General features: G+C 46.4%; 1 protein-coding gene across 5 annotated transcripts; it reads right to left on the bottom strand.

Annotated features, from left to right (window-relative positions):
• Positions 1 to 15,999: 15,999 nt before the first annotated feature.
• On the bottom strand, positions 16,000 to 24,491 carry ZNF770 (zinc finger protein 770). Of its 5 annotated transcripts, none has more exons than XM_068162923.1 (3): positions 24,175 to 24,491; positions 21,331 to 21,514; positions 16,000 to 18,707 (listed from the first exon to the last, which is right to left on the bottom strand). In XM_068162923.1, exon 3 carries the CDS (start codon positions 18,562 to 18,564, stop codon positions 16,390 to 16,392), a length of 2,175 nt encoding a protein of 724 aa, XP_068019024.1. In that variant the 5' UTR covers positions 18,565 to 18,707; positions 21,331 to 21,514; positions 24,175 to 24,491; the 3' UTR covers positions 16,000 to 16,389. The 5 variants fall into 5 exon arrangements, with proteins under 5 accessions (XP_068019024.1, XP_068019026.1, XP_068019025.1 ...); XM_068162925.1 differs by lacking the exon at positions 24,175 to 24,491 and adding an exon at positions 23,771 to 23,805; XM_068162924.1 differs by lacking the exon at positions 21,331 to 21,514.
• Positions 24,492 to 25,148: the final 657 nt, after the last annotated feature.

Below are 25,148 nucleotides of genomic sequence, written 5' to 3'. Positions count from 1 at the left end.
AGTATGCTTCAATGAAAATTACTCAATCTAGAGGTCACAGCTTGGTGACTGAATTTGGCTTATCAAAATTTACACAACCCTAACTACCTCTTCTCCATCACTTGGAGTGCTTGCAGCCATGGATAGGTGTAGAAAACAGAAGTAAAACTGCCTTAAGCCCTGAGCTGGCTGGCTGAGCCATGCTCACGTGTGGTTGCACCTTAGGTTATAATCATAGAATGGTCTGGGTTGGAAAGGACTTCCAAAGGTCATCCAGTCCAACCCCCTGCACTAAGGAGCAGCATCCACCACTAGATCAGGTTACCCAAAGCCCTGCTGAGACTCATCTTGAAGATCTCCAGGGATGGGGCCTCAACTATCTCCCTGAGCAACCTGTTCCACTACCCTCATGGTAAATAACTTGTTCCTAACAACAGTGTGCTCTCTGACTTGCAATTAGGCTGTTGTCTATTTGACTACCTTCTGATCTCTGGTAGATCATCAGGTGTGTGTCCAACCCCACCACTTCCTACACAGTATCAAGGCTATGAAAGCTCAAGGAGGAATCCATGTTTCCCTACCTTTTGGCATTTGGGTGTCCAAGTGAGGAGAGTAGTTACATTAAACTTCATGATGTGGTGACAGAGGTCCTTCCAGAGGGCAAATAAGAGCTAACTGAAGCGCTCTGACTCATTGTCTGAAGGGTTTTCCCCTCTCAGAAACTAATATTAGCTGCCTAATGTCAGGCAATTTGATTGCATCCCTCAGCAGCAATGTCAAAGTGATGAAGATCTCCTCCCTGTAAATAATGGATTCAGTATTTCTCTGTGTGGGGTATTCAGTTGCAGCACACTGAGACAGAAGGATTAGAAATGAATAGCAAAGGTATAAATTAGAGCTTTGGAAGAAAAACATTGCTTGCATGCCTCAGGAGCAGCTGAGCCTTTAAAGCTGTGGTGAGACCAGCAAGAATCACACCCTGTGTGGTACCTATGTCACTCACCTCAGCTCACAACTGCCTATCCAGACTGCTCTCTCACAGAATCACCAAGGTTGGAAGAGACCTCAAAGATCATCGAGTCCAACCTGTCACCACAGACCCCATGACTAGACCATGGCACCAAGTGCCACATCCAATCCCCTCTTGAACACCTTCAGGGATGGTGACTCCACCACCTCCCTGGGCAGCACATTCCAATAATGAATTACTCTCTCAGTGAAGAACTTTCTCCTCACCTCCAGCCTAAACTTCCCCTGGCACAGCTTGAGCACCTCTTGTTCTGGTGCTGGTTGCTAGAGAGAAGAGACCAACCCCTTCCTGGCTACAACCACCTTTCAGGTAGTTGTAGAGGGCAATAAGGTCTCCCCTGAGCCTCCTCTTCTCCAGGCTGAGCAACCCCAGCTCCCTCTGAGGGGCCCAGAACTGGACACAGTACTCAAGGTGTGGCCTAACCAAAGCAGAGTCCAGGGGCACAATGATTTCCCAGCTCCTGCTGGCCACACTACTCCTAATGCAGGCCAGGATGCCATTGGCCCTCTTGGCCACCTGGGCACACTGCTGGCTCATGTTTAGGCAGCTGTCAATCAGCACCCCCAGGTCCCTCTCTGTGCTGCTCTGACCCCAGCCTGTAGCTCTGCATGGGGTTGCTGTGGCCAAAGTGCAGCCCCTGCCACTTGGACTTGTTGAATGCCATCCTGTTGGACTCTGCCCCTCTGTCCAGTTGGTCGAGGTCCCTCTGCAGAGCCCTTCCACCCTCTAACTGACCAACATCTGCTCCTAACTTGGTGTCCTCTGCAAATGCTAGGCTCATTTTCCCCCCCAGAGGGGAGGCACATCTGTCACTTTCCACCCCCAAACTGCTTTGTAGTCAGGGCTAAAATACCCCCCTGCATCCTGTTGTCCCCACAGCCTTCTGTGACGCTCTCCCTCTTTCTGCACTCATCCACTTGACGTGGCAAGCAGATCAAGTAGTCTTTCTCTTCAGAAAAAAACTGTTAATTCATTCATGAAGCCATGTATTATTTACAAAGTCACACATTTGAGTAGATGCAGTTTTCAAGGCTATTATTCATTCCTAGGCTTGCATACAGTCATGGTCAATTTATATTCAACGCTGCTTGCTTGCTTAATTAGCTCTGCCTGTTTTGGATGCTTGCCCTTCCATATTTATTGTAGCCAGGCTTGTCTCCTCCTCTCCATAAACTGTACAAACCAAGATCAGCAGTGAGCTGGCCACTGCTTTTGTCTGAATGACACTCTTCCAAATACAGCATCAGTAGGTCAGGAAGTATCTAGTGACAGCAGGGACTGGTTCTGTGTACTGTGCTGTCTACCTTTTAGTTTGTCACAGAATGTGAGGAGATGGAAGGGACCTTGAAAGATCATAGAATCAATAAGGTTGCAAAAGACCTCAAAAATCATTGAGTCCAACTTGTCACCCAAGACCTAATGACCACTAAACCATGGCACCAAGTGCCACATCCAATCCCCTCTTGAACACCTCCAAGGATGGTGACTCCACCACCTCCCTGGGCAGCACATTCCAATGGCCAACAACTCTCTCTGTGAACGACTTTCTCCTCAACTCACGCCTAAACTCTCCCTGGCACAGCTTGAGACTGTGTCCTCTTGTTCTGGTGCTGGTTGCCTGGGAGAACAGACCAGTCCCCACCTGGCTACAACCTCCCTTCAGGGAGTTGTAGAGAGCAGGCTAAACAATTAAACAAGGCTTCTCCAGGCTAAACAATCCCAGCTCCCTCAGCCTCTCCTCACAGGGCTGTGCTCAAGGCCTCTCCCCAGCCTTGTTCCCCTTCCCTGGACACATTCAAGTGTCTCAATGTCCTTAAACTGAGGAGCCCAGAACTGGACACAGGACTCAAGGTGAGGCCTAACCAGTGCTGAGCACAGGGCACAATGACTTCCCTGCTCCTGCTGGCCACACTGTTCCTAATGCAGGCCAGGATGCCATTGGCCTTCTTGGCCACCTGGGCACACTGTTGGCTCACATTCAGCCTACTATCAACCAGCACCCCCAGGTCCCTTTCTGCCTGGCTGCTCTCCAGCCACTCTGACCCCAGCCTGTAGCACTGCATGAGGTTATTGTGACCTGGCACTTAGATGTATTATATCTCATACCTTTGGACTGTGCCCATCTATCCAGCCTGGCAAGCTCTGCAGAACTCTCCTGCCCTCTAACAGATCAACTCCTGCTCCAAACTTGGTGTCATCTGCAAATACACTGATGATGGACTCAATCCCTTCATCCACATCATTAATAAAGATATTGAACAGGATGGGGCCCAGCACTGATTCCTGGGGGACACCACTAGTGCCTGGATCATCCAGTCCAACCCACCTGCCAGAGCAGGATCACCTAAAGCAGATCACACAGGAGCACACCCAGGTGGTTTTGAATATCTCCAGAGAAGCAGACTCCACAACCCCTCTGGGCAGCCTGTTCCAGTGTTCTGTCACCCTTACAGTGAAAACATTTTCTTCCTAGAGTCATAGAAATTATTAATTTCCACAATGAAAATTCCAAAGAATTAATCTCTAAGTTCTTCCAATCTTAGCTGATTTTAAGCTTTGCTTTAGTTTTAGGGTTTTCAGTGAGACATGACCAGTGATTGAGCATCTACATCTAGTATAGAAGCTGTTTTGCTTTTTACTGTTTCTCTTTCACATAAATACAGAGATTTGTCCTTTGAAGTTGCCATCTTTCAGCTTCTTAGACATAAATAAAGCCTGCAGATGAGAGATGCAGATTTAGTATGGGTGCCATCTTGCACCTGGGTAAACTCTGGTGGGAAGGCTTTCTTCCAAAGCAGGTAACAAATGCCAGCACAGATGATTCCCCATGTGCCTCAGCCTGCTCACTGCAGTGCAGCTGCAGCTTTGAACTATCATAACCTTACTATCATTAGGGAGCAGAGGTTACCCTGACAGAAGATGGAACTGAAGCTATCAAAACCTCCTTGCTGGGTTAGAACTTTGTTCCCTCAAGCTGAGGGCATGCTAACACAGCTCTGATGAAACAGAGAAGTGGCTCACTGGCAGCACTGCTCTATGCTCTCCCACCCTGGGGCTGTTCTCCTGCTAGTCCACCACTACAGCTTCAAGCTAGGCCTGAAGTTCCAGTGCATAATCAAGGCTGACTGAGGCTTTGGCCTGTATTGCTTCTTGATAGGGATGCAGGGACCTCTACTTCCAGTTGTTTAGCCTGGAGAAGAGGAGGCTCAGGGGAGACCTTCTTGCTCTCTACAACTACCTGAAGGGAGGTTGTGGCCAGGTGGGGGTTGGTCTCTTCTCCCAGGCACCCAGCACCAGAACAAGAGGACACAGTCTCAAGCTGTGCCAGGGGAGGTTTAGGCTCAAGATGAGGAGAAAATTCTTCACAGAAAGAGTAATTTGCCATTGGGATGTGCTGCCCAGGGAGGTGGTGGAGTCACCATCCCTGGAGGTGTTCAAGAGGGGATTGGACGTGGCACTTGGTGCCATGGTCTAGTCACGAGGTCTGTGGTGACAGGTTGGACTGGATGATCTTTGAGGTCTCTTCCAACCTTGGTGATACTGTTATATGGTCATATTTCTACACCTAAAAACACACTGTGATCTCTGAGGTCTCTTCCAACCTAAGCCATTCTGTGATGCTATCAATATGCAGCACTTTAAGTTATTACTTACAAAGTTATCTGGACTAAGCTTCTTGAAAGGGACTGGGGGGGGGGGGGGGGAAGAACTGCATAGAGATGGAGCCATGTACATTATTCAAAGAGGACCAGAAACCTCCTGTGTGTCTTACCTGTTCAAATCAACACAGGATTTAATCTGCTTTCAGGTAAACAAAATTCAGAACAGCTTCTCAAAAGAGATCAGAGGACTCTTTCAGTGTGTAAAATGCTTAGGATAGTGACAAGGATAATTGATAGAATAGCATAGCATAGACCAAACCAGGTTGGAAGAGACCTTTGAGATCATCAAGTCCAACCCATCATCCAACACCACCTAATCAACTAAACCATGCAACCAGGCACCCTGTCAAGTCTCCTCCTAAACACCTCCAGTGATGGTGACTCCACCACCTCCCTGGGCAGCACATTCCAATGGCCAATCTCTCTCTCTGTGTAGAATTTCCTCCTAACATCCAGTCTGAACCTTCCCTGGTGCAGCTTGAGACTGTGTCCTCTTGTTCTGGTGCTGGTTTCCTGGGAGAAGAAACCAGCCCCCTCCTGTCTACAACCTCCCTTCAGGTAGTTGTAGACATCAACAAGGTCTCCCCTGAGAGCTTCCTCTTCTCCAAGCTGAGCAACCCCAGCTCCCTCAGCCTCTCTTCATTGGGCTTGTGTTCCAAACCCCTCCCCAGCTTTGTTGCCCTTCTCTGGACACCTTTCAGCAAGCCAACATCTTTCCTAAACTGATAAGGATAATGACAAGGATAATTGATAATGATAATTACAAGGATAATTGATAATGACGAGGATAATTGGTAATGATAATGACAAGGATAATTGGTAATGATAATGACAAGGATAATTCCTTTGGTTATAGGTTAATTCCTTTGGTTATAGCTTAGCCTTCATAAAGTTAATAGCCACAAACTACACATGCAGCCTGTTTAGAGCTTTAATTCATTGCTTGTACTGTTTCATTTCTGTAGGTTCTACCAGCCCAAGAGTTTGCCACCGTTCTCCTCTCATTAAGCATGGGTGCTTAACTCAGTAAATGTGTGTACTTCCACTCAGTAAATATGGGGACTTTCAAGAAATGATGCCTCAGTTTAGTAACAGATGCTGCTTAAAAATCCTCAGAATTTTCAAGTGTAAAGAAGCCGTCAGAAGCATCCTGATTTGTGTACAAATATTTATGTAGCACACGTTCTGGCCAATCTACTGCCCTGGCTTCCTTTTTTGTTGTTGTTGTTGTTGTTGTTTTTCTTTGTGCAAAACTTACAGGAACTTCAATGGAAATTCTGAGCTCGTGACTGCAGGAAAATATGGTTAATTCAGCAAGCCAGCTGCTTTTCCAGCCCAGAATAGCAAGCAGTGCCTCTAGTGAGGGAGGTGGGGAAATACGAGAGCTTGTGTCATTCTTAGCTTCCTGTTGCTGGGCACACATTTGGGTGACAGCTCAAGTTAGAACAGGCTGGGCTAATCTAATTCTCTTCAGAGACTTAGAATTAGAATAGAATAGAATTAACCAGGTTGCAAAAGACCTCTGAGATCACCAAGTCCAACCTATCATCCAACACCATCTGATCAACTAAACCTTGGCACCTGGTTGCATGGTTTAGTTGGTTGGGTGGTGGTGGGTGATGGGTTGGACACGATGGTCTTGAAGGTCTCTTCCAACCTGGTCTATTCTATTCTATTCTATTCTATTCCATTCTATTCTATTCTATTCTATTCTATTCTATTCTATTCTATTCTATTCTATTCTATTCTATTCCATTCCATTCCATTCCATTCCATTCCATTCCATTCCATTCCATTCCATTCCATTTGATACCAAGCACCCCATCCAGTCTCTTCCTAAACACCTCCAGTGATGGTGACTCCACCACCTCCCTGGGCAGCACATTCCAATGGCCAATCTCTCTTTCTATGAAGAATTTCTTCCTAACATCCAGCCTAACCCTCCCCTGGCACAGCTTGAGACTGTTTCCTCTTGTTCTGGTGCTGGTTGCCTGGGAGAAGGTTCCTACCAACAGAATCAGAACATTGGTGTGAAGATGAGAACAGTATTCAGTATCACTAAGGTTTGAAGAGACCTCAAAGATCATTGAGTCCAACCTGTCTCCACAGACCTCATGACTAGAGTAGGGAGGACACTACTGCCCACTGCAGGCTTGAACTCACAACCTTCCCATTAAGGGTCTTATGCTCACTATGGCTCCAAAAACCTTGGCTAGATATCCTGTGAGAGGCTGTTGTGGGATAAAATTACTATGGGACTGAATAAAAGACTTTAGTATGTTTGCTAGAGAAACATGAGGCCCTTCAGCACTGAAATGAGCTTCTAAGGGAATTAATTTCCTCTCTGCTAGTGCCAGCATGTGAAATGTTATGGAAAGCTGAGCCTATTTTTAGGCTCAAGGTGAGGAGAAAGCTCTTCCCAGAAAGAGTAATTGGCCACTGGAATGTGCTGCCCAGGGAGGTGGTGGAGTCACCAGCCCTGGAGGTGTTCAGAAAAGGCTTGGATGTGGCACTTGGAGCCATGGTTTAGTTGTTAGGAGGTGTTAGGCATTAGGTAATAGGTTGGACTTGATGATCTCTGAGGTCTTTTCCAACCTGGCTGATTCTCTGATTCTATTTGCAGCATCATTGCAAAAGTAGATTCTTAATCACGTAGCCTCTCTCATGGTAAACATTGAAAGCAGACTGCAGACAGAACTGAAGCATATCTAATGGAAATATAGAATTGTTTGGGTTGGAAGGGACTTCCAAAGGTCATCTAGTCCAACCTCCCTGTACTGAGCAAGGATATCCTCCACTAAATCAGGTTGCTCAGCACCCTTTTCAGACTGACCTGGAAAATGTCCATGGATGGGGCCTCAACTGCCTGCCTGGGCAACTTACTCCAGTGCTCCACCACCCTCGTGGTGCAGAACTTGTTCCTAACATCCAATCTAAATCTCTTCTCTCATTTCAAACCACTGCCCCTCATCCTATCCCTGCAGGCCTTTGCAAACAGTCCCTCTGCAGCCTTCTTGTAGCCCCCTTCAGGTAACTGGAACCTCTTTGCTTGTCTCTATTTCCATTTTGATTTATAAGATCCTGAAGTAGGAACTGAAGAAGCCATCTGAGCTTCTGTAGCTCAGCAACTGACTTTGGCAAACACATATTAAGCCTTCAGATTTATGCTCTCTTAAAAAATACACCCATAAAATACTGCAGGTGTGCACACCAGGGAGATGGATTTTCCTTGATGCCAACAGAAATTGAGTGCAGTCACACACAGGGTCCAGAAATCCATGCACACTGGGACCAGGGGCACTGGCAGAATTCCAGTGAAGTGAAACATTTCAGCCACATAGCCAAACAATGTCAGGTGAGTGGCAGAATCAAGCCACACATTATGGTTGGGCTTGATCTTCCAGGTCTTTGCCAGCTTGCACAATTCTATGATCACACATAGAATACATAGAATACATAGAATAAACCAGGTTGGAAGAGACCTTCAAGATCATGGTGTCCAACCCATCAACCAATCCAACCCACCTAAACAGCTAACCCATGGCACCAAGCACCCCAGCAAGTCTCCTCCTGAACACCTCCAATGATGGTGACTCCACCACCTCCCCAGGCAGCCCATTCCAATGGGCAATCACTCTCTCTGTGTAGAACTTCTTCCTGACATCCAGCCTAAATCTCCCCTGGCGCAGCCTGAGACTGTGTCCTCTTGTTCTGGTACTGGTTGCCTGGGAGAAGAGACCAACCTCTGCCTGGCTACAACCTCCCTTCAGGTAGTTGTAGAGAGTGATAAGGTCACCCCTGAGTCTCCTCTTCTCCAGGCTAAGCAACCCCAGCTCCCTCAGCCTCTCCTCACAGGGCTGTGTTCCAAGCCCCTCACCAACTTCCTTGCCCTTCTCTGGACTCGTTCCAGCAAGTCAACCTCCTTCCTAAACTGAGGAGCCCAGCACTGGACACAGGACTCAAGGTGTGGCCTAACCAGTGCAGTGTACAGGGGCAGAATGACCTCCCTGTTCCTGCTGGCCACACTCTTCCTGATGCAGGCCAGGATGCCATTGGCCCTCCTGGCTGCCTGGGCACACTGCAGGCTCATGTTCAGCCTACCATTGACCAGCACCCCCAGGTCCCTCTCTGCCTGGCCGCTCTGCAGCCACTCTGACCCCAGCCTGTAGCACTGCATGGGGTTGTTGTGGCCAATGTGCAGAACCTGGCACTTGGATGTGTTCAGTCTCCTGCCCTTGGCCTCTGCCCATCTGTCCAGCCTGTCGAGGTCCCTCTGCAGAGCCTCTCTACCCTCCAGCAGATCAACTCCTGCCCCCAGCTTGGAAGCAGACAGGAATGAGAACAGCAGAGAAGTAAAAGAGCATTCAAAGGCTTGTGGCAGCTCAGAGCTGACAATATGACACTTTCATGTTATAATGGCACTTTCTGAACAAGGAAATGATCAGTTCTACCTGTCAGTGATTTTGCTGGCAGAAGGCTGGTTTCTCCTCCACTTACATGGACTTTGAAGATTAATTTTATATGTATATATATATATATATTAAACAGATGCCAAAAAAGATGCTGTTTCAAAAGTGCTTGACAGTATTAATCATACCCAAAGTGCAATTAATTTGCTCAGCCTGGAGAAAATAAAGCAAGTGAGAGAACAAAAAAGCCACTTCTGTAAGTTCAGCTTTCCTTATGATAGCTGTTTCTGAGACATCTCACTCATAGCCATCAGACCATGAAACTACTCTGTTAAGGTAAAACTTGCACTTTAAAAACCCACAATACCTCGTGCTAGGAACATGAACCAAGACCCCTTTAGTTATTTAGGAGATATAAGGATTTCCAACATTATGACAAGGGGCTATTAGAACTCACTCCATGGTCTTTACTAAGAGTCATCCAGCTGTACTTAGCCATCAGCTGAACTGTTGTGAGACTATGACTTCCAGTTTTACAGCCAGGAAAACTAGACATTAGATCCAGCATCATAATTTGAAGCCTAAGTTCTCATTAGCAAATCAGGTCTCAGTTTAGGAAAGATGTTAACTTGCTGGAAGGTGTCCAGAGAAGGGCAACAAAGCTGGGGAGGGGTCTGGAGCACAGCCCTGTGAGGAGAGGCTGAGGGAGCTGGGGTTGCTTAGCCTGGAGAAGAGGAGGCTCAGGGGAGACCTTCTTGCTGTCAACAACTCCTTGAAGGGAGGTTGTAGCCAGGTGGGGGTTGGTCTCTTCTCCCAGGCAACCAGCACCAGGACAAGAGAACACAGTTTCAAGCTGTGCCAGGGGAGGTTTAGGCTGGATGTTAAGAAGAAGTTCTTCCCAGAAAGAGAGACTGGCCATTGGACTGTGCTGCCCAGGGTGGTGGTGGAGTCACCATCACTGGAGGTGTTTAGGAAGAGAGTGGATGGGGTGCTTGGTGCCATGGTTTAGTTGATGTTGGATGATAGATTGGACTTGGTGATCTCAAAGGTCTCTTCCAACCTGGTTAATTCTATTCTATTCTATTCACCTCAGCTGAGTTTCTTTTGTGGCTGTCTCCTATTTACCTTACAACTTTTCCTGTTGACTCTGGGTACAGTAGTGAGAGCAGATCACAGGCAAGGGAGAAACCAAGAAGTGAGAAGCAGCTACCCAAGTGGTTAAATGGTGTGGTTTATGATTGGTTTCCTTCATTTTTTTCTCCCCCTTAGACAGATGTAGCAGTATTTATGGAAAAATGAACAAAAAACCCCACAGAACAACCCCCCTCCCCAAAAAAAAAACACACCAAAGAAAACCCAAAACCAAACCAAATAAAACCACAAAAAAAAATCCCCAACCTCGAAGCCAACAACTTTTCCAAGTTTTGGCTTTCTGCAATCACTTTCTGCACAGATAACACAGCAATCAAATTAATAAATGTTTCAAAGTTACCAAGAGCTACCTTCCTAGAGAGAAAATGGATGATGTGATCAGTTAGTCCTGCAGTTCCTGGATTTAATACTGCATACTGGATGTGCTGGAGGTGAGGAGGAAGTTCTTCACCCTGAGAGTGGTGAAGCCCTGGAATGGGTTGTCCAGGGAGGTGGTTGGGGTACCAGGCTGGGTGAGACTCTGGCCAGGCTGATCTAGTGTGAGGTGTCCCTGCCCATGGCAGCGGGTTGGAACTAGATGATCCTTGTGGTCCCTTCCAACCCTGACTGATACTGTGATACTATGTCTTTTAAAACAATCCCTTTTACCTTTTTCCTGCTTGTTTGATCTCCTGTTTGCCGAACTTTTGCTGTTGGCTCTGGGTACCACAGTGAGAGCAGATCACAGACAATGAGAAACCCAAACACTCAGTGAGAAGCAGCTAGCAGAGTGGTTAAATGGTGTGGTTGATGATTGGCTTCCTTCCTTTTGGAATTTGTTTTTTCTCCAGACATACATAGAAATATTTATAGTAAAACAAAGCCCCCAGACAAAAACTGGACTCCCCCCAGCAGTTCCCTGAGGGCCTTCTTGAACTGAGGGGCCCAGAACTGGACATAATTTCCAGATGCAGCCTCATCAGGGCAGAGTAGAGGGGGAGGAGAACCTCTCTCGACCTCCTAACCACAGCCCTTCTAATCCACCCCTGGATGGCATTGGCCTTCCTGGCCACAAGAGCACATTGCTGGCTCATGGTCAGCCTCCCATGCACCAGGACCCCCCAGGTCCTTTTCCCCTTCACTGCTCTCCAAAGAGGTCAGTCCCCAACCTATCCTGATCCATGGGGTTGTTCTTTCCCAGGTGCAAGGCTCTGCACTTGGCCTTTTTGAATTCCAGTGCATTTCTCCCTGCCCAACTCTCCAGCCCCAAACTTCTCCAAGTTTTGACTTTCTGAAAGCACTGCAGAGAGAGCACAGCAATCAAATCAAGGAAGGCTTCCAAGTTACCAACAGCTACGTTTCTGGATAGAAAATGGGACCTGATGTGATCAGTCAGTCCTGCAGCTTCAGTGGGTTTCACATTCTCTGGCCAGCCTGATCTATTCTATTCTATTCTATTCTCCTATCCTATCCTATCCTATCCTATCCTATCCTATCCTATCCTATCCTATCCTATCCTATCCTATCCTATCCTATCCTATCCTATCCTATCCTATCCTAACAGCCCCTCCCTTGATCTCCAAACTCCTTCAGAGAATAAGGTTAGGTCTACTCCTCATCCCAGACATGGTCAACAGTTCATGCCTAAGAGGATTTGGGTGTTGGGACTTCAGTGTGGTACTTCAATGTAATACTGTGTTTCTTGCATACACTTGAGGCAGCAGCATTTAAGTGTAGAACCAGCATTAAAGTGTATCAGCACTGTTGTGGTCACTTAGGAAACAGCAATGCTTAGCCAGTCAAAAATCAATGATTGGTTGTATTTAATAGAATGATTCACAGGAGGTATTTAAGCCCAGGCTGGATGAGGCTCTGTCCAGCCTGCTCTAGTGTGGGGTGTCCCTGCCCATGGCAGGGGGGTTGGAACTAGATGATCCTTGTGGTCCCTTCCAACCCTAACTGATACTATGATTGCATAACTGTGTCTTTAAAAATCCCTTTTACCTTTTTCTGCTTATTTTAAAACATTTGGCCCTTCTTTTATTCCACCCAGAACTCTCTCAAAGCAGAATCAATGCAGTTTGAGAGGGCTTTTTTTCCCCCTTGAGGGGAGCTCCACATGAACCCAGAACTCACTGCTTTCCTCCTTACAATATGCTTTGTTTCTTCATACAGCTTAAAAAAACTAAATCATCACTTCAGTACTTTATGATTAATATTATTATTAGCTATCAGCTCCATCTTACAAAACCACAGGCAATGTCTCTGTCACCAGAGATACTTCAAAGATTGATGGCTTGAACTTGCCTTGAAGCATTATGGAAAATTACTGACATATTCATGAACCACACAGAGTGGGATTGTTAACACTGGGAAACACCATTCCAGCTCAGATTCTCCAAGGGACTTGGGAGAATTTTACTGGTAGCTTCAAAAGAAACAAGATTTCAACCTCCCTCCCCAGGACTCTTAGGAAGAGTCCTCTTCCTAGCTAGTTGATGCTATAATCCCCCTAGAATTGAGTTTATGCTGACACAGAACTTTTCACAGAGCCAGATAAGCAAAGTGGCCCTTACTGCTCTTCTGAAATCCCCTGGAGCTCAAAGACAACATTAGTTAATCAGACTAACACTTCCCATGTATGTCTGTTCACCCCTGAACCATCCCCCCCTCATTTTACTCAACTGGTCTTAAAACATAGCAGGTTGAGTGATCTCTAAGCAGAGACTCAACACACAGCATTGTTTTAAATGCCTGTGACTCCTTAAGAAAGAGCTTCTTATGCTTGAAGGTATTTCTGTTTTATTCCCAAAACACAAATCTGAAACAAAACCTATTGTTCTAACATCCCAAATTCACAGAATCATGGAATGGCTTCAGTTGGAAGGGACCTCAGAGATGGTCTACTCCAACCTCCCCACCATGGGCTGCGACACCGCTCAGCTAGACTCAGCTGCTCAACCAACCTGGCCTTGAACATCCCCCTGGGCAGCCTATTCCAGTCTCACCACCCAAATACTGAAGAGCTTCTTCCTAAGATCAAGTCTAAACCTACTCTACCTCAGCTTAAAACCATTCCCCCTTGCCCTGTCTCCAGACACCCTGATGAAAAAGCCTTTCTGTGGGATCCCTTCAGGTATTGGAAGGCAGCTCTGAGGTCCCCTCGAGAGTCTTTTCTGGGCTGAACAGCCCTAGCTCTGTCAGCCTATCCTGGATTATCTTTGTGGCCATCCTCTGGACCTAACTGCAACAGCTCTGTGTCCTCCTTATGCTGGGGACACCAGAACTTGATGTAGTGTTTGAGGTGGGGTCCCAGAGGAGCAGAGCCAATGGAGAATCCCCTCTCTCACCCTGCTGGCCACAATCCTCTGGAGGCAACCCAGGATACAATTTGCCTTCAGGGCTGCATGAGCACACTACCAGATCATGGTGAGCTTGGTAACTTGATGGGGTGCTTGGTGCCATAGGTTAGTTGTTGAGGTGGGTTGGATTGGTTGATGGGTTGGACACGATCTTGAAGGTCTCTTCCAACCTGGTTTATTCTATGTAATTCTAACTTCTCTGCATCTAGCTCTCAAGCTCTCTGCATCTAGCTCCATCATCAGTAAATTTGCTGATGACACCAAGCTGGGGACAGGAGTTGATCTGCTGGAGGGTAGAGAGGCTCTGCAGAGGGACCTCGACAGGCTGGACAGATGGGCAGAGTCCAAGGGCAGGAGATTGAACACATCCAAGTGCCGGGTTCTGCACATTGGCCACAATAACCCCATGCAGTGCTACAGGCCGGGGTCAGAGTGGCTGAGAGCAGCCAGGCAGAGAGGGACCTGGGGGTACTGGTTGATGGTTGGCTGAACATGAGCCTGCAGTGTGCCCAGGCAGCCAAGAGGGCCAATGGCATCCTGGCCTGCATCAGGAACAGTGTGGCCAGCAGGAGCAGGGAGGTCATTCTGCCCCTGTACACTGCACTGGTTAGGTCACACCTCGAGTCCTGTGTCCAGTTCTGGGCCCCTCAGTTTAGGAAAGATGTTGAGTTGTTGAATGTGTCCAGAGAAGGGCAACAAAGTTGGTGAGGGGTTTGGAACACAGCCCTGTGAGGAGAGGCTGAGGGAGCTGGGATTGCTTAGCCTGGAGAGGAGGAGACTCAGAGGTGACCTTATTACTCTCTACAACTACCTGAAGGGAGGTTGTAGACAGGCAGATGTTGGTCTCTTCTCCCAGGCAGCCAGCACCAGAACAAGAGGACACAGTCTCAGGCTGCGCCAGGGGAGGTTTAGGTTGGATGTTAGGAAGAAGTTCTATACAGAGAGAGTGATTGCCCATTGGAATGGGCTGCCTGGGGAGGTGGTGGAGTCTCCATCATTGGAGGTGTTCAGGAGGAGACTTGCTGGGGTGCTTGGTGCCATGGGTTAGCTGTTTAGGTGGGTTGGATTGGTTGATGGGTTGGACACCATGATCTTGAAGGTCTCTTCCAACCTGGTTTGGTTTATTCTAAATAGAACTCTGTTTAGCACAAAGTATACAACTAAAAGTACAATATAAATAAAATAGTTTATTAGAAGTATTTTAGAAGAGCTCTACAATACACTTTCAAATCATTTTATACAGTGTTCTGTCTTCCAATATGAAACAATTCACATAGGGAGGAAAATAAAAAGTCTCAGGATATAACTGTAGCCATTATTAATGTACTGAATTTCTGCCAGACAAAACCCATAGCACCTACAGACTGCCTCTGAGTATCTCTCCTGTTTTCATTCTCTCTGAAAGTGGGAAAGAATAACATGTAGGAAAATAAAAGCTTCCTTCTCCCTTCACTTCATTTATACCAAAAACTACAGAGCTCATGCCACAGCAAAACCCAAACCATCTTACTTCAATAAATATGGATCTAGTTAAATAGTGAGAAGAATGCCATGTATCTTACAGCCATGTTGATTTAGAACTAAAAGCTTCAACTAGTCAAAAGTTGCCTAACAAAGGAAAATATCCTAAAGCTTATTTTACTCAGAGGTCAAAAAAAAGCCAACCAAACTTCATCTTTGTTCGTCGTGATGAAAACTCCACTGCACTCACACTTCTTTGCCAGCCCCACAGCTACCATGGGCAAAGCTCTGTACTTACCCAGGAAGTTTAACTACAGATTCTATTAGCACAAAATTGGAACTGGTTAATCTGAGCTGAGAGTAAATATTCAGCTCTCATATTTTTGAGAGCATGGCTTCCCAACAAAAACTGCTCCTCTGAGTTATCAGCACAGCATAGAGAACATTTCCTCTACTGGTGCAATATCTACAACTAAAAGGAAAGGAGACCAGGACAGATAGCAAGCTCATCTGTAATGCTGAAAAATAGTTTAGTATTATATGAATTGGCAAAAAAACCAAACCCCAAACAACACAAAAGCAGCTTAGGAAAGGCAAAGAACACAGGAGTTAAGATAATGAAGTGGTGAAATGGATTAATTGATTATAAACCCTGCTATTTTAGCATTGTCTGCTTAATATCTCATCATTTCAAGGAAAGAAGATCTAATTCCTCATCCACAGATCTTGAAGCACATAACAAAGCAGCTGAATTTCTTCTATCTACTATCCTATAATGCCACAACATCTTTTTTTTTGCCTCAACCTTTTTTCCCCCCCTTTTTCTACCCCCCCCCCCCCAGCTTTGTTTAAAAATAAGCATTTATTTCTTAAAAAGATATAAGTACAGCAAATGTTCTTTACAACATCTAGGGAGCCAGAAGAATGTGAAAGGGCCATTTTTTCCCCCCCAACCCCCACCCCCCACCCTGTATTCTGGAAATCACCTTTTTGGATCTTTGTTTTCTGATAGTTCTCTCTTGACAGCATCAAATCCTAAAAGCCTCTATGGGAAAAGGTAGAACTTTAAATAGCTGAGTCCTGGAGCACTGCAGATTGTTACAACACTACTAATACAGAGTATGTATTTATAAATTAAGGAAGAGAAATGCAAAGTGGATCTTTTTTTTGTTGCCTTTTTTTTTGTTTGTTTGAAACATCTCACATTCATCAGAACTGAGAGAAGCTGTGAAGGCAGCAAGTTAGCTCTTCACCAGGCCGTCTCCACAACAGCGAAGGATAATTCCCTTCACTCAATGGTTCAGTCTAAAAGAAGCCTTTTAATAATGCTGCAACAAAAGGTTAATCATCTCATTTCAGAGACCATTATCCACTTTTGACAAACCCAATATATTCTCTGGTTTTTGCTCAGTGGATCTCAGCTTCAAGCTCTCTCTGGAGTGAATAAGGTGATGTCTTTTCAAGTGTGGGGCCTGCCTGAAATTCTTACCACAAACTAGGCATGGAAATGGCTTCTGTCCAGCATGCATTAGGTAATGTCTTTCAAGCTTGGAAGGTGATTTAAAAGCTTTGTAGCAGATGCTGCATTGATAGAATTTGTTACCCATGACACTTTTTTTAGTACCCTCAGGAAACTCAGGCAAATAGGTGGAATGGCTTTGCTCCTCTTCCACCAGTTTGCCACACAAGTAAGGCTGTGCATCTCTGCTGCCCGTGTCAAGAACAAAGTCCTCTGTCTTGATTTCAACTTTGATTTCAGCTGTTTGGTTTGACTCAGCCAGCTCAAATTCTTGAAAGCTGGGTGGTTGTGAGGGTGTTTGAGGAGACAGAGAAGGCTTAAATTCAATGTGATCTCCCTGCTGATTGAGAAGTCTGTTCAGGTTTTCACATTCCACCCTGCGAGCAGGGCTTTTTTTGTAGGGTCTCTTTCCGTTATGGGTGAGCTGATGTCTTTTCAAGTGAGCTGACTGTCTAAATGCCTTCCCACAAATATTGCAGCCAAAGGGCTTCTGTCCCGTGTGTGTAAGATAATGCCTTTGAAGTTTGGATGAAGATGGGAAGCTCTTTTCACATCTGTCACATTTACACACTTTGTGTCTGCCGTGTCTATTTTTAGCGGCAGCCGAGAAAACGCAGCGAAGTACCTCCGGCTTATCAAAGAGCCTACCATCTGAGGAACCATAGAGAGCATCACCTTTATGATCCAGCGAATCCTGGGTGTTTAGCATGCTCTCCCCAGCCAGCATACCTTTTAAATGGATTCCCAAATCAGAAGGCTGTGGGTGCTCTTGCCAAGGTAGCGGCACAGCAAACGTTCTCTTCATCCGATTACCGAGTACCTTGCACATGTCAAGCTTGCTACAGGAATCCTTGAGAGGTTTAGTGGAAGCATGCTGATCTGAACGTTGATCTTTAGTTGCAACCAGGTCAGGACTTTTAAAGTGACCTGATTTTGTACTTTTTCTGCCAGACAGAGAGAAATCCGTTGCCCTTCCCCCAGTATGCTTCAGCTTCATTAGAACCTTATTCTTCATGCCACCCGTCTGGCTGCACGCCGTCATCCCACTGTTTGACCCTTTGCCATCCTTCAGGTAGCACTTGTGCAAGTTTAGAACCTGCTCAGTTTCAAAGCACTGCTCACACACTGGGCACTGAAAGGGTACGATGTAAATTGTGTGAACATCATGTGGGTCGTTCTCCCGCAGCTCACAAGCCTCGGCATTCTCAAAACTACTCCTCTTCCCTTCCACCAGGTTGCACGGTCTGGGGTATTTAAGACTCTTTGCTCTGTGTACAACATTGGGGAAAGTCTTGTTTCTGGCATGGAGCTGCTTGTGCTTTATGAGTTTGCTCTGTATTTTAAACCCTTTCTGACAAAAGCAGCACTGAAAAGGCCTTTCTTCTGTGTGTGTGAGCTGATGGATTTTCAGGTGCGTCGACTGTCTGAAGCATTTACCACACAGAGAACACTTATAAGGTTTCTGGCCGGTGTGAATAAGGAAGTGTCTTGCTAGTTTAGATCTCGATGGAAATGTCTTCTTACATGATTCACAAGCATGAGTTTTCTTCCTCCTTCTGGCACCATGTAGGTGATCTCCTTTCAGACACTGATGCAGCATCCACCTCTCTTCAGTTGCAAAAGATTTCCAGCACACAGAACACTGAAATGTGCCAGAAGTGACTCTGTCTTGCTCAGACTTCACAGAGCTTTCTGCTTGCTTGGTATCATTCTGACAGTTCTCATTATGAAGCTCCTGATGCTTTAAGAAAGTGATTAAGTTCTTGAAGTTTCTGTAACAAACAATACACTTAAAAGGCAGATTATGGGTCAACTGATGCCTCTCCAGGTGGACTAACTGCCTAAAGGTTTTATGGCATAAGTGACACTCAAACGGCTTTTGACCAGTGTGTATCAGAAAATGCCTAGCTAATTTTGATGGAGTCTCAAACTGCTTGTAGCAAATGTCACAAATGTATGGCTTTTTCTTGGGTATCCTGCCAGCTGTTACACACTGCTGCACCTTTAACATTTTTGCAACAGCAATTACAGCTTGCCTAGCGTTAGGGTCTTCAGACAGGCAGCTCAAGCGAAACCATCAATTGCATGCTAAGGTGGAAGGCTGTAGAAGCAGGAAATTTTCTTAGGAGAAAGATTCTTAAATCCCACAGGTCCCTAAAATAAGAAAAAGAGCATTATTTATCCTGTATTAACACACAATTGCCTAAGCTTGTCTCCTGTTAGAGACCCAAAAGCACCTAGATTAGAATACTCCTGATTTAGCTTAGCTTAAACTACTTTCTTTACATGAGAGTCATTAATCATCATGTTACAAGATATGGAAAACCTGATTGCCAGAAGAAACAAGTCTTCTGGGCTGTAAATGCAGCTATATTTCCAAATAATACACAGTTCAGCTACATTATGCTATTTATATATTAAAAAAGCCTAGTCTTAAGAAAACCAAACACCCCCCAAAATGAAACCCACAAGAACTTATTGCAATAACCCTCTCTCCAACAGCAGTAATTCTAACTCCTAGACATAGTATTTATGAAGATCAGACAAAAAAGAAGAACTAGGGAGTCCTGGGCTTCAGAAATGGAAATTCAATGAGTGCAGCAATAGTTAGAAGTAAAACTACTTAGTTTCAATGTAGGGTTTAAGTTACTATTCACATTTCTGCTGCCCATCAACTGTATCCAGTAATGCAATAGAATAGAATAGATAGCTTTTACTCTCTCAAAATGGCAAATGCCAGAACCAGTCAGGAAGAACAACACTCTAATCATAAACTAAGAGCAGAACAAGGATAAGCCCCAGAATGAGAATGAGCACAGGCTGTGGTCACTATCCCACTACAGAGCCAGGCAGAGTATCAGTTGTGATACCTAACCATGCATATACTCTTAAGTCATCATCAATAAAGGCTGTTAACATAATTCATCATAATGAATTTTTGGAGTCCAAACCAAAGTCTTGAAGTAGTTTTAATTTTGCTTGGATTTTTAACAGACAGAACACAGCTGGCTGAGCTAAGCCATAATGATTTAAAACCAAGCAGCAATAACTTCACAAGTACCTGAGTGCATCAAAAGTTATTGAAATACTCACAGGGACAGCTAGAAAGCACTCAAAGCAACCACTTTGCCCAAGCTATCCACTGTGGGGCCAACTCATGTCTAGATGGCCTCCAAAGCAGTCTTAACTTCTGCTGCAGAAGGCTCCTTGACCTTGGCAGGGCTCCTGCTCCAATACATCACCCTCTCATGAAGCTTTACCTTGCTCTCAGCTGATCCTTTCTTTACCACAGTTACTTTCATTGTCCTTCCCTGCTGTGAACCTTGAAACTAAGTGTTCTCTGTCACAAATTTAAGTGCTCAAAATTTCCTTTCTCTCTCTTTTTGTGGGAAACCTGGTTTTCCTATGCATAGCTTCTAGGCCCACTGGGAAAGAAAGTAATAAACCCAACAACCAACCATAAAACCAAACACAAAAACACCCAAACCAACAAAACCAAAACCCCACCAAAGCAAGAGAGAACCAATTTAATTGTCTCTGAATTAACTCCAATTGGTAAATTGCAGCATACAACTATGGTGTTACCTCTGTCCCCTTATAAAAGGGGGAATGAATGGAGGAAGCAGACTTTAAAGCACCACCATAATTGTTAGGACACTTTCTACTATGATTTGTGGTGTTTGGATTCTACAACTCACAAGTTGGGTATTCTTTCTGCCTACCAGAATAAAAAGAAATGATCTACTCATGTGTCTCCAAAAGCCCTCTCCCTTCACGAAGACTCAATTTCCCTAGCTTCAAAAAAAGCTTCCAAAGTGTCTAAAAAGTCCATTTGTAGTGACTGCAAAGAATAAAAGCCTACCACAATGTAAAGCAAGTTACAAAGATGCCAGACACCTGCACAGAAGTCTGAAAATGTTTGCTGAAGCAAGATTTTTCTTAAGCTTAATGGCAAGACACCTGGGCACCTGGGAGGGTCATTCGACCTCTAACAGATAGCTTTCTGTACATAATCACAGGGGGCTGGACTAGATGACCTTTAGAGGTCCCTTCCAAACCAAACCACCCTAGGATTCCTGTGATTCTATGTAACTGTGGGCCTTATTAAACACCTGGATGTCTACAAGGATGATCAGAGGGCTGGAGCACCTCTCCTATGAGCACAGACTGAAGGAGTTGGGGCTGTCAAGTCTGGAGAAGAGAAGCTCCGAGGTGACCTAATTGTGGCCTTCCAGTATCTGAAGAGGGCTACAAGGCTGGGGAGGGACTTCTGAGGATCTCAGGTAGTGCTAGGACTAGGGGGAATGGAATGAAGCTGGAGGTGGGGAGATTCAGGCTGGAGGTGAGGAGGAAGTTCTTCCCCATGAGAGTGGTGAAGCCCTGGCATGGGTTGTCCAGGGAGGTGGTTGGGGCCCTGTCCCTGGAGGTGTTTAAGCCCAGGCTGGATGAGGCTCTGGCCAGGCTGATCTAGTGTGGGGTGTCCCTGCCCATGGCAGGGGTTTGGAACTAGATGATCCTTGTGGTCCCTTCCAACCCTGATACTATGATACCTTAGCTGCAGTTGTCACGACAGTAGTGAGGAGTTCCCTGATCTCACTGAAACAGTTCAGAAAGGAATTTCTCAGTGCTCTGCAGCAGTTGAGGAAAAATCAGCTTTCCCCTTCCTATTGTCTTTTCCCATAGACTTTTAACATCTACATAGTTTCAGTTTTCTTTTCAAGACATAAGAAAACACCACTCTTAGGAGACCCCCTTTTTCTCCCAGCTGTTGTCATACCATGTGAAAGCTGGGAGTTTAAAGAGACAGTGTGTGACACCAAATGCTTTCTGGTTTGTGCTCCTGTGAAGCTCGAGACAGGCGGGCCGAGAACATGAGAAAAGCTTCTTTGCTCCGTGGAAAGTTTCTGTGCAGCTCAAGGCAGCCACCATTAGCAGGGAAGGAAAAACCTCCTGAGAAAGAGCTGTAAAAATGGATGAATTTTAGTTAACATACTGTCATACAGATCTAATTTACAGATTGGGAAACTGCTCAAGCAGTCTAGTGACAGGTAAAGGAAATGAAAAGGCCAAAGTAAGAGACAGCTGTGGCATATTCCACGAGGGATTTCGTATGTAGCTTAGCAATCTTCTTAAGATTCTATTGGGTGAAATGCTCTAAAGTACAAGGTGTTAAAATCAGAGTGGGGGGCTTTCTTGCCCTGTGAAAGGCTGAGGACTCAGATGAGGCAAACTCAGGGTATGCAGAGGAAGGAGAAAGGCACTGAGATGGGCATTATTGCGTGGCCCAAATATATTTTCCAATCCTATTTACTAAGAAGAGACTTCTCCACATCTATTTCAGGGAGCTCTGTGCCTTGCACATCTAAGGAATAAACATGCTGCTGCTAAAGATCAAAGAGCAGAAGATGAGCTCCTGCCTCCTGCCAGCCTTGGAAGTACACAAGCTTGCCCTAATTAGAGTCATAAAAGGTACTTCCTTACAATAAAGAGATGTTGTTTGTGGCACAGGTCCAATTTGATACTAACTCGATGCTCATTTTCATCTTGGCTGCAAGGTCATGCCGAGACACTGACTTGGGAGGTAATGCAGGCCACTGAAGGTTCACAAAGAATCCTCCTAAGTCTGGTATAAATGATTAAGTAAAGATTGTGGTTATCAATATTACAGATGGCAGCAAGTTGCAGCAAAAGGAAAACCTGATGGAAGGAAACTGTTAAAGATTAGAATGAACCAATCTGAAAAGGTGGGGTGGGGTTGTTGGTTTTGGGTTGGTTGGGGGGTTTTTTGTTGCCTCTTTAATGAAAAGGAACATTAAAAACTAAGCAGTGTGGGCATGCTAACAAGAAATGCAAGATCCTCAATGTAAGCAAGAATAATCAACTGGAAAGAGAACAACTTCTTAGGTATTTGCTGAGCAGGAAAGACCTGGAATCTAAACTGGAACAGAAGTGGAATGTGCCAACAACATGCCATCCATACTAGGGTGCACAAACAAATGTAAAGCTTTGCTAGCACAGAAATCTCCCATACTGCTCACTACTGTTTAGAATTCATCTGGAGTACCCCATCCAGTTTTGATACTGCCCTCCAAACTGAGTCAAGCCTATGAACTCATTGGAATGGATTCAAGAGAAGAGGATCAAGAATGATCAGAGCTTAAATGCATGATATACAGGGAAAGATAAAAGGAGTTACTAATGTTTAAATTAAAATGAAAGAGACCTGGTTGGAAAAGAAATAAAAGAAAGACAACAGCAAACCAAACCACAAGAACCAGCTGTACAGAAAACAGGAATAAGCTGTTCCTCAAGCCATTTATAATTGGCTAGAAATGGCTTCAAATCATTGCACAGGCAACTCAAGTACATTACTGCCCTTACAGCTGCAAAGATTTTTCCTTAATGAACTTATAAATAACTTAATGAACTTATAAATAACTTGTGTGGGGAGATTTCCAACACTGGAAGTCTCAAAAAACCAACCAAACAAACAGAAAACAACCCCAACCCACTTGTCCAACTTTCTCTCCCATTCCCACCCCCATATGGCTGACACTACACAAGATCGATATTCTCTCTTGCTTTCCTTTTGACTTCCTAACACAAAAGCAGCCCCTTCAGAAATGGAAAATTCAGTACATTGCCAAATCTGCCACTGAGGGATTCTTCCACGTTATGCTTTTTTCATGTATCCTCAGATCTGTGAGCTATGCTAATGCTTATAGTTTTCCAGGCAGTATGACAAGAAAATTCATTATAACAACGAACGTGTAAGGAAACTTCAGGTGCCTTTTGTAACATTAACTACGGACCAAAAAGGGAAAAAAAAAAAAATCTAACTGTTGATTTATGCAGTATGTAGAGCGTGCAAGAGAGAAGAATCTGAGAGACAAACACATTGCAGGCTGGATTTCCTCAGCCCCCTATCCCTAGGGAAAGGCTCAGGCTGCTGCAATAGAGGAAAAAAACTACATCAGAAATGTAACCTTCACCTGCAAGCTAGTGTAGGAATCAGCAGCAGCTCCTCAAACCTAACCCCTCTCATTCTTCCCCGTTTCCCATTTATTTTCCGCAGCGTTTTCCAGAGCCAAACATCACCCGGCGGTGAAGGAGGGCGGCTTTAAGGCTTAGCAAAGCCAAGTTCTGCTCGCAGGAGCCCGAGCCCCCGGCAGTGACACCCCCCTCCCCCCACACCCCCACGTCCCCCTCCCCCTCACCAGGACACACTTAAATCCCGTGCAAAGCTGAAAAGCGATCGGCGAGGCAGCTCTCCCAGCGCGCAGGCCGCGGCAGGGACGGGCGGCGGGCGCCGCTCCGCAGCGGGAAGGTGGCTCCCTGCCGAGGCCGCGCCTGCCCGGCCGCGGCTCCCGCACCGCGCCCCGCGAGCCCCGGCCGCCGGCGGGACGCCCGCCGCCACCCCCCCCGCGGCAGCCGCACCCGCGCCCGGCGATGCTCAAAGGCTTCGCCCAGGCGCGCGGCACCGGCGGGCGGCAGCGCCGCGGCCGTCCCTGGCCCAGCGGCCCGGGGCCGCCGCCGCCGCCGCCGAGCTCGCAGGGGAAGGCCGACGAGCGGGGGCCCCGAGGACGAAAAAGGAAACGACCCGAAAAGACAACCACCACACCTCTACGTTCCTGCACTCCTCCCGGGATTGCTGCCGCTTAAATTCTTCCTACCCGGATGGCAGCGGGACGCCGGGAAACCCGGGCCGGAGCTTTCCGTTCCCCTCGCAATCCTGCCCCCCTGCCGGCTCTGCGGCCGCGCCGGGGCGCAGGGAAGCTGCTCCCGGCCCCTCGTTTTCGTCTTGGCAGAGAACCTCCCCGGCTGCTGCCGCAAAGAAGGCACGAGCAAGGGAAGGCGCTTGCAGGGCTTGCAGCTAAAGCGCGGTGGTGGAGTTAGTCGGTTGTGCGATCAAGGTGCCGTAAGGCCAAGCCCAGCTGCCTAAAAGGCTGGGAAGTGGTGCCTGGAAGGGAGAGGGGAAGGAAGCATAGCTCCCGGAAGTGTAAGGAAGCCCAGCAACGTGCGCACGGAAGGAGCAGGCTCGCAGAGGGTCACCTTCTCTGTTCAGTGCTGGGTTCAGCTTTGGACACCTCAACACCAGAAAGACATTGAGGGACTGGAGCCTGTGCAAGGAAGAGCAACCAAACTGGTGAAGGGCCCAGAGAATGAGTCTGAGGGAATGAGCTGAGGGAACTGAGACTGTTTAGTTTGAGGAAGAGGAGGATGAAGGGAGACCTTATCACCCTCTATAAGTACCTGACAGGTTCTCCTCCCCCTCTGCTCTGCCCTGCTGAGACCTCATCTTGAGTACTGCCTTCAGTTTTGGGCTCCCCAGTTCAAGAAGGACAGGGATCTGCTGGAGAGGGTCCAGCAGAGGACTATGGGGATGATTAGGGGACCGGAGCACTGCCTGCTGAGGAGAGGCTGAGGGACCTGAGGCTCTTTCATCTGGAAAAGAGAAGACTGACAGGGCATTTAATAAATGTTTATAAGTATCTGAGGGCTGGGGGTCGGGAGGGAGGGGACAGGCTCTGCTCACTTGCTCCCTGGGATAGGACAAGGGGCGATGGATGTAAGCTGCAGCACAGGAGGTTCTGC

This window comes from Melanerpes formicivorus, unplaced genomic scaffold (genome assembly GCF_026170545.1).
Source record: "Melanerpes formicivorus ecotype bairdi unplaced genomic scaffold, bMelFor1.0.p_v2 SCAF_68, whole genome shotgun sequence".
NCBI lineage: Eukaryota > Metazoa > Chordata > Aves > Piciformes > Picidae > Melanerpes > Melanerpes formicivorus.
The sequence above is the reverse complement of the archived record's forward strand: the minus strand, read 5'-3'. Positions and strand labels throughout refer to the sequence as shown.

Bases quoted from the DNA above. Each gene is read 5' to 3' on its own strand.
- ZNF770 (XM_068162923.1), bottom strand. From the start codon at position 18,564: ATGTTAAAGGTGCAGCAGTGTGTAACAGCTGGCAGGATACCCAAGAAA.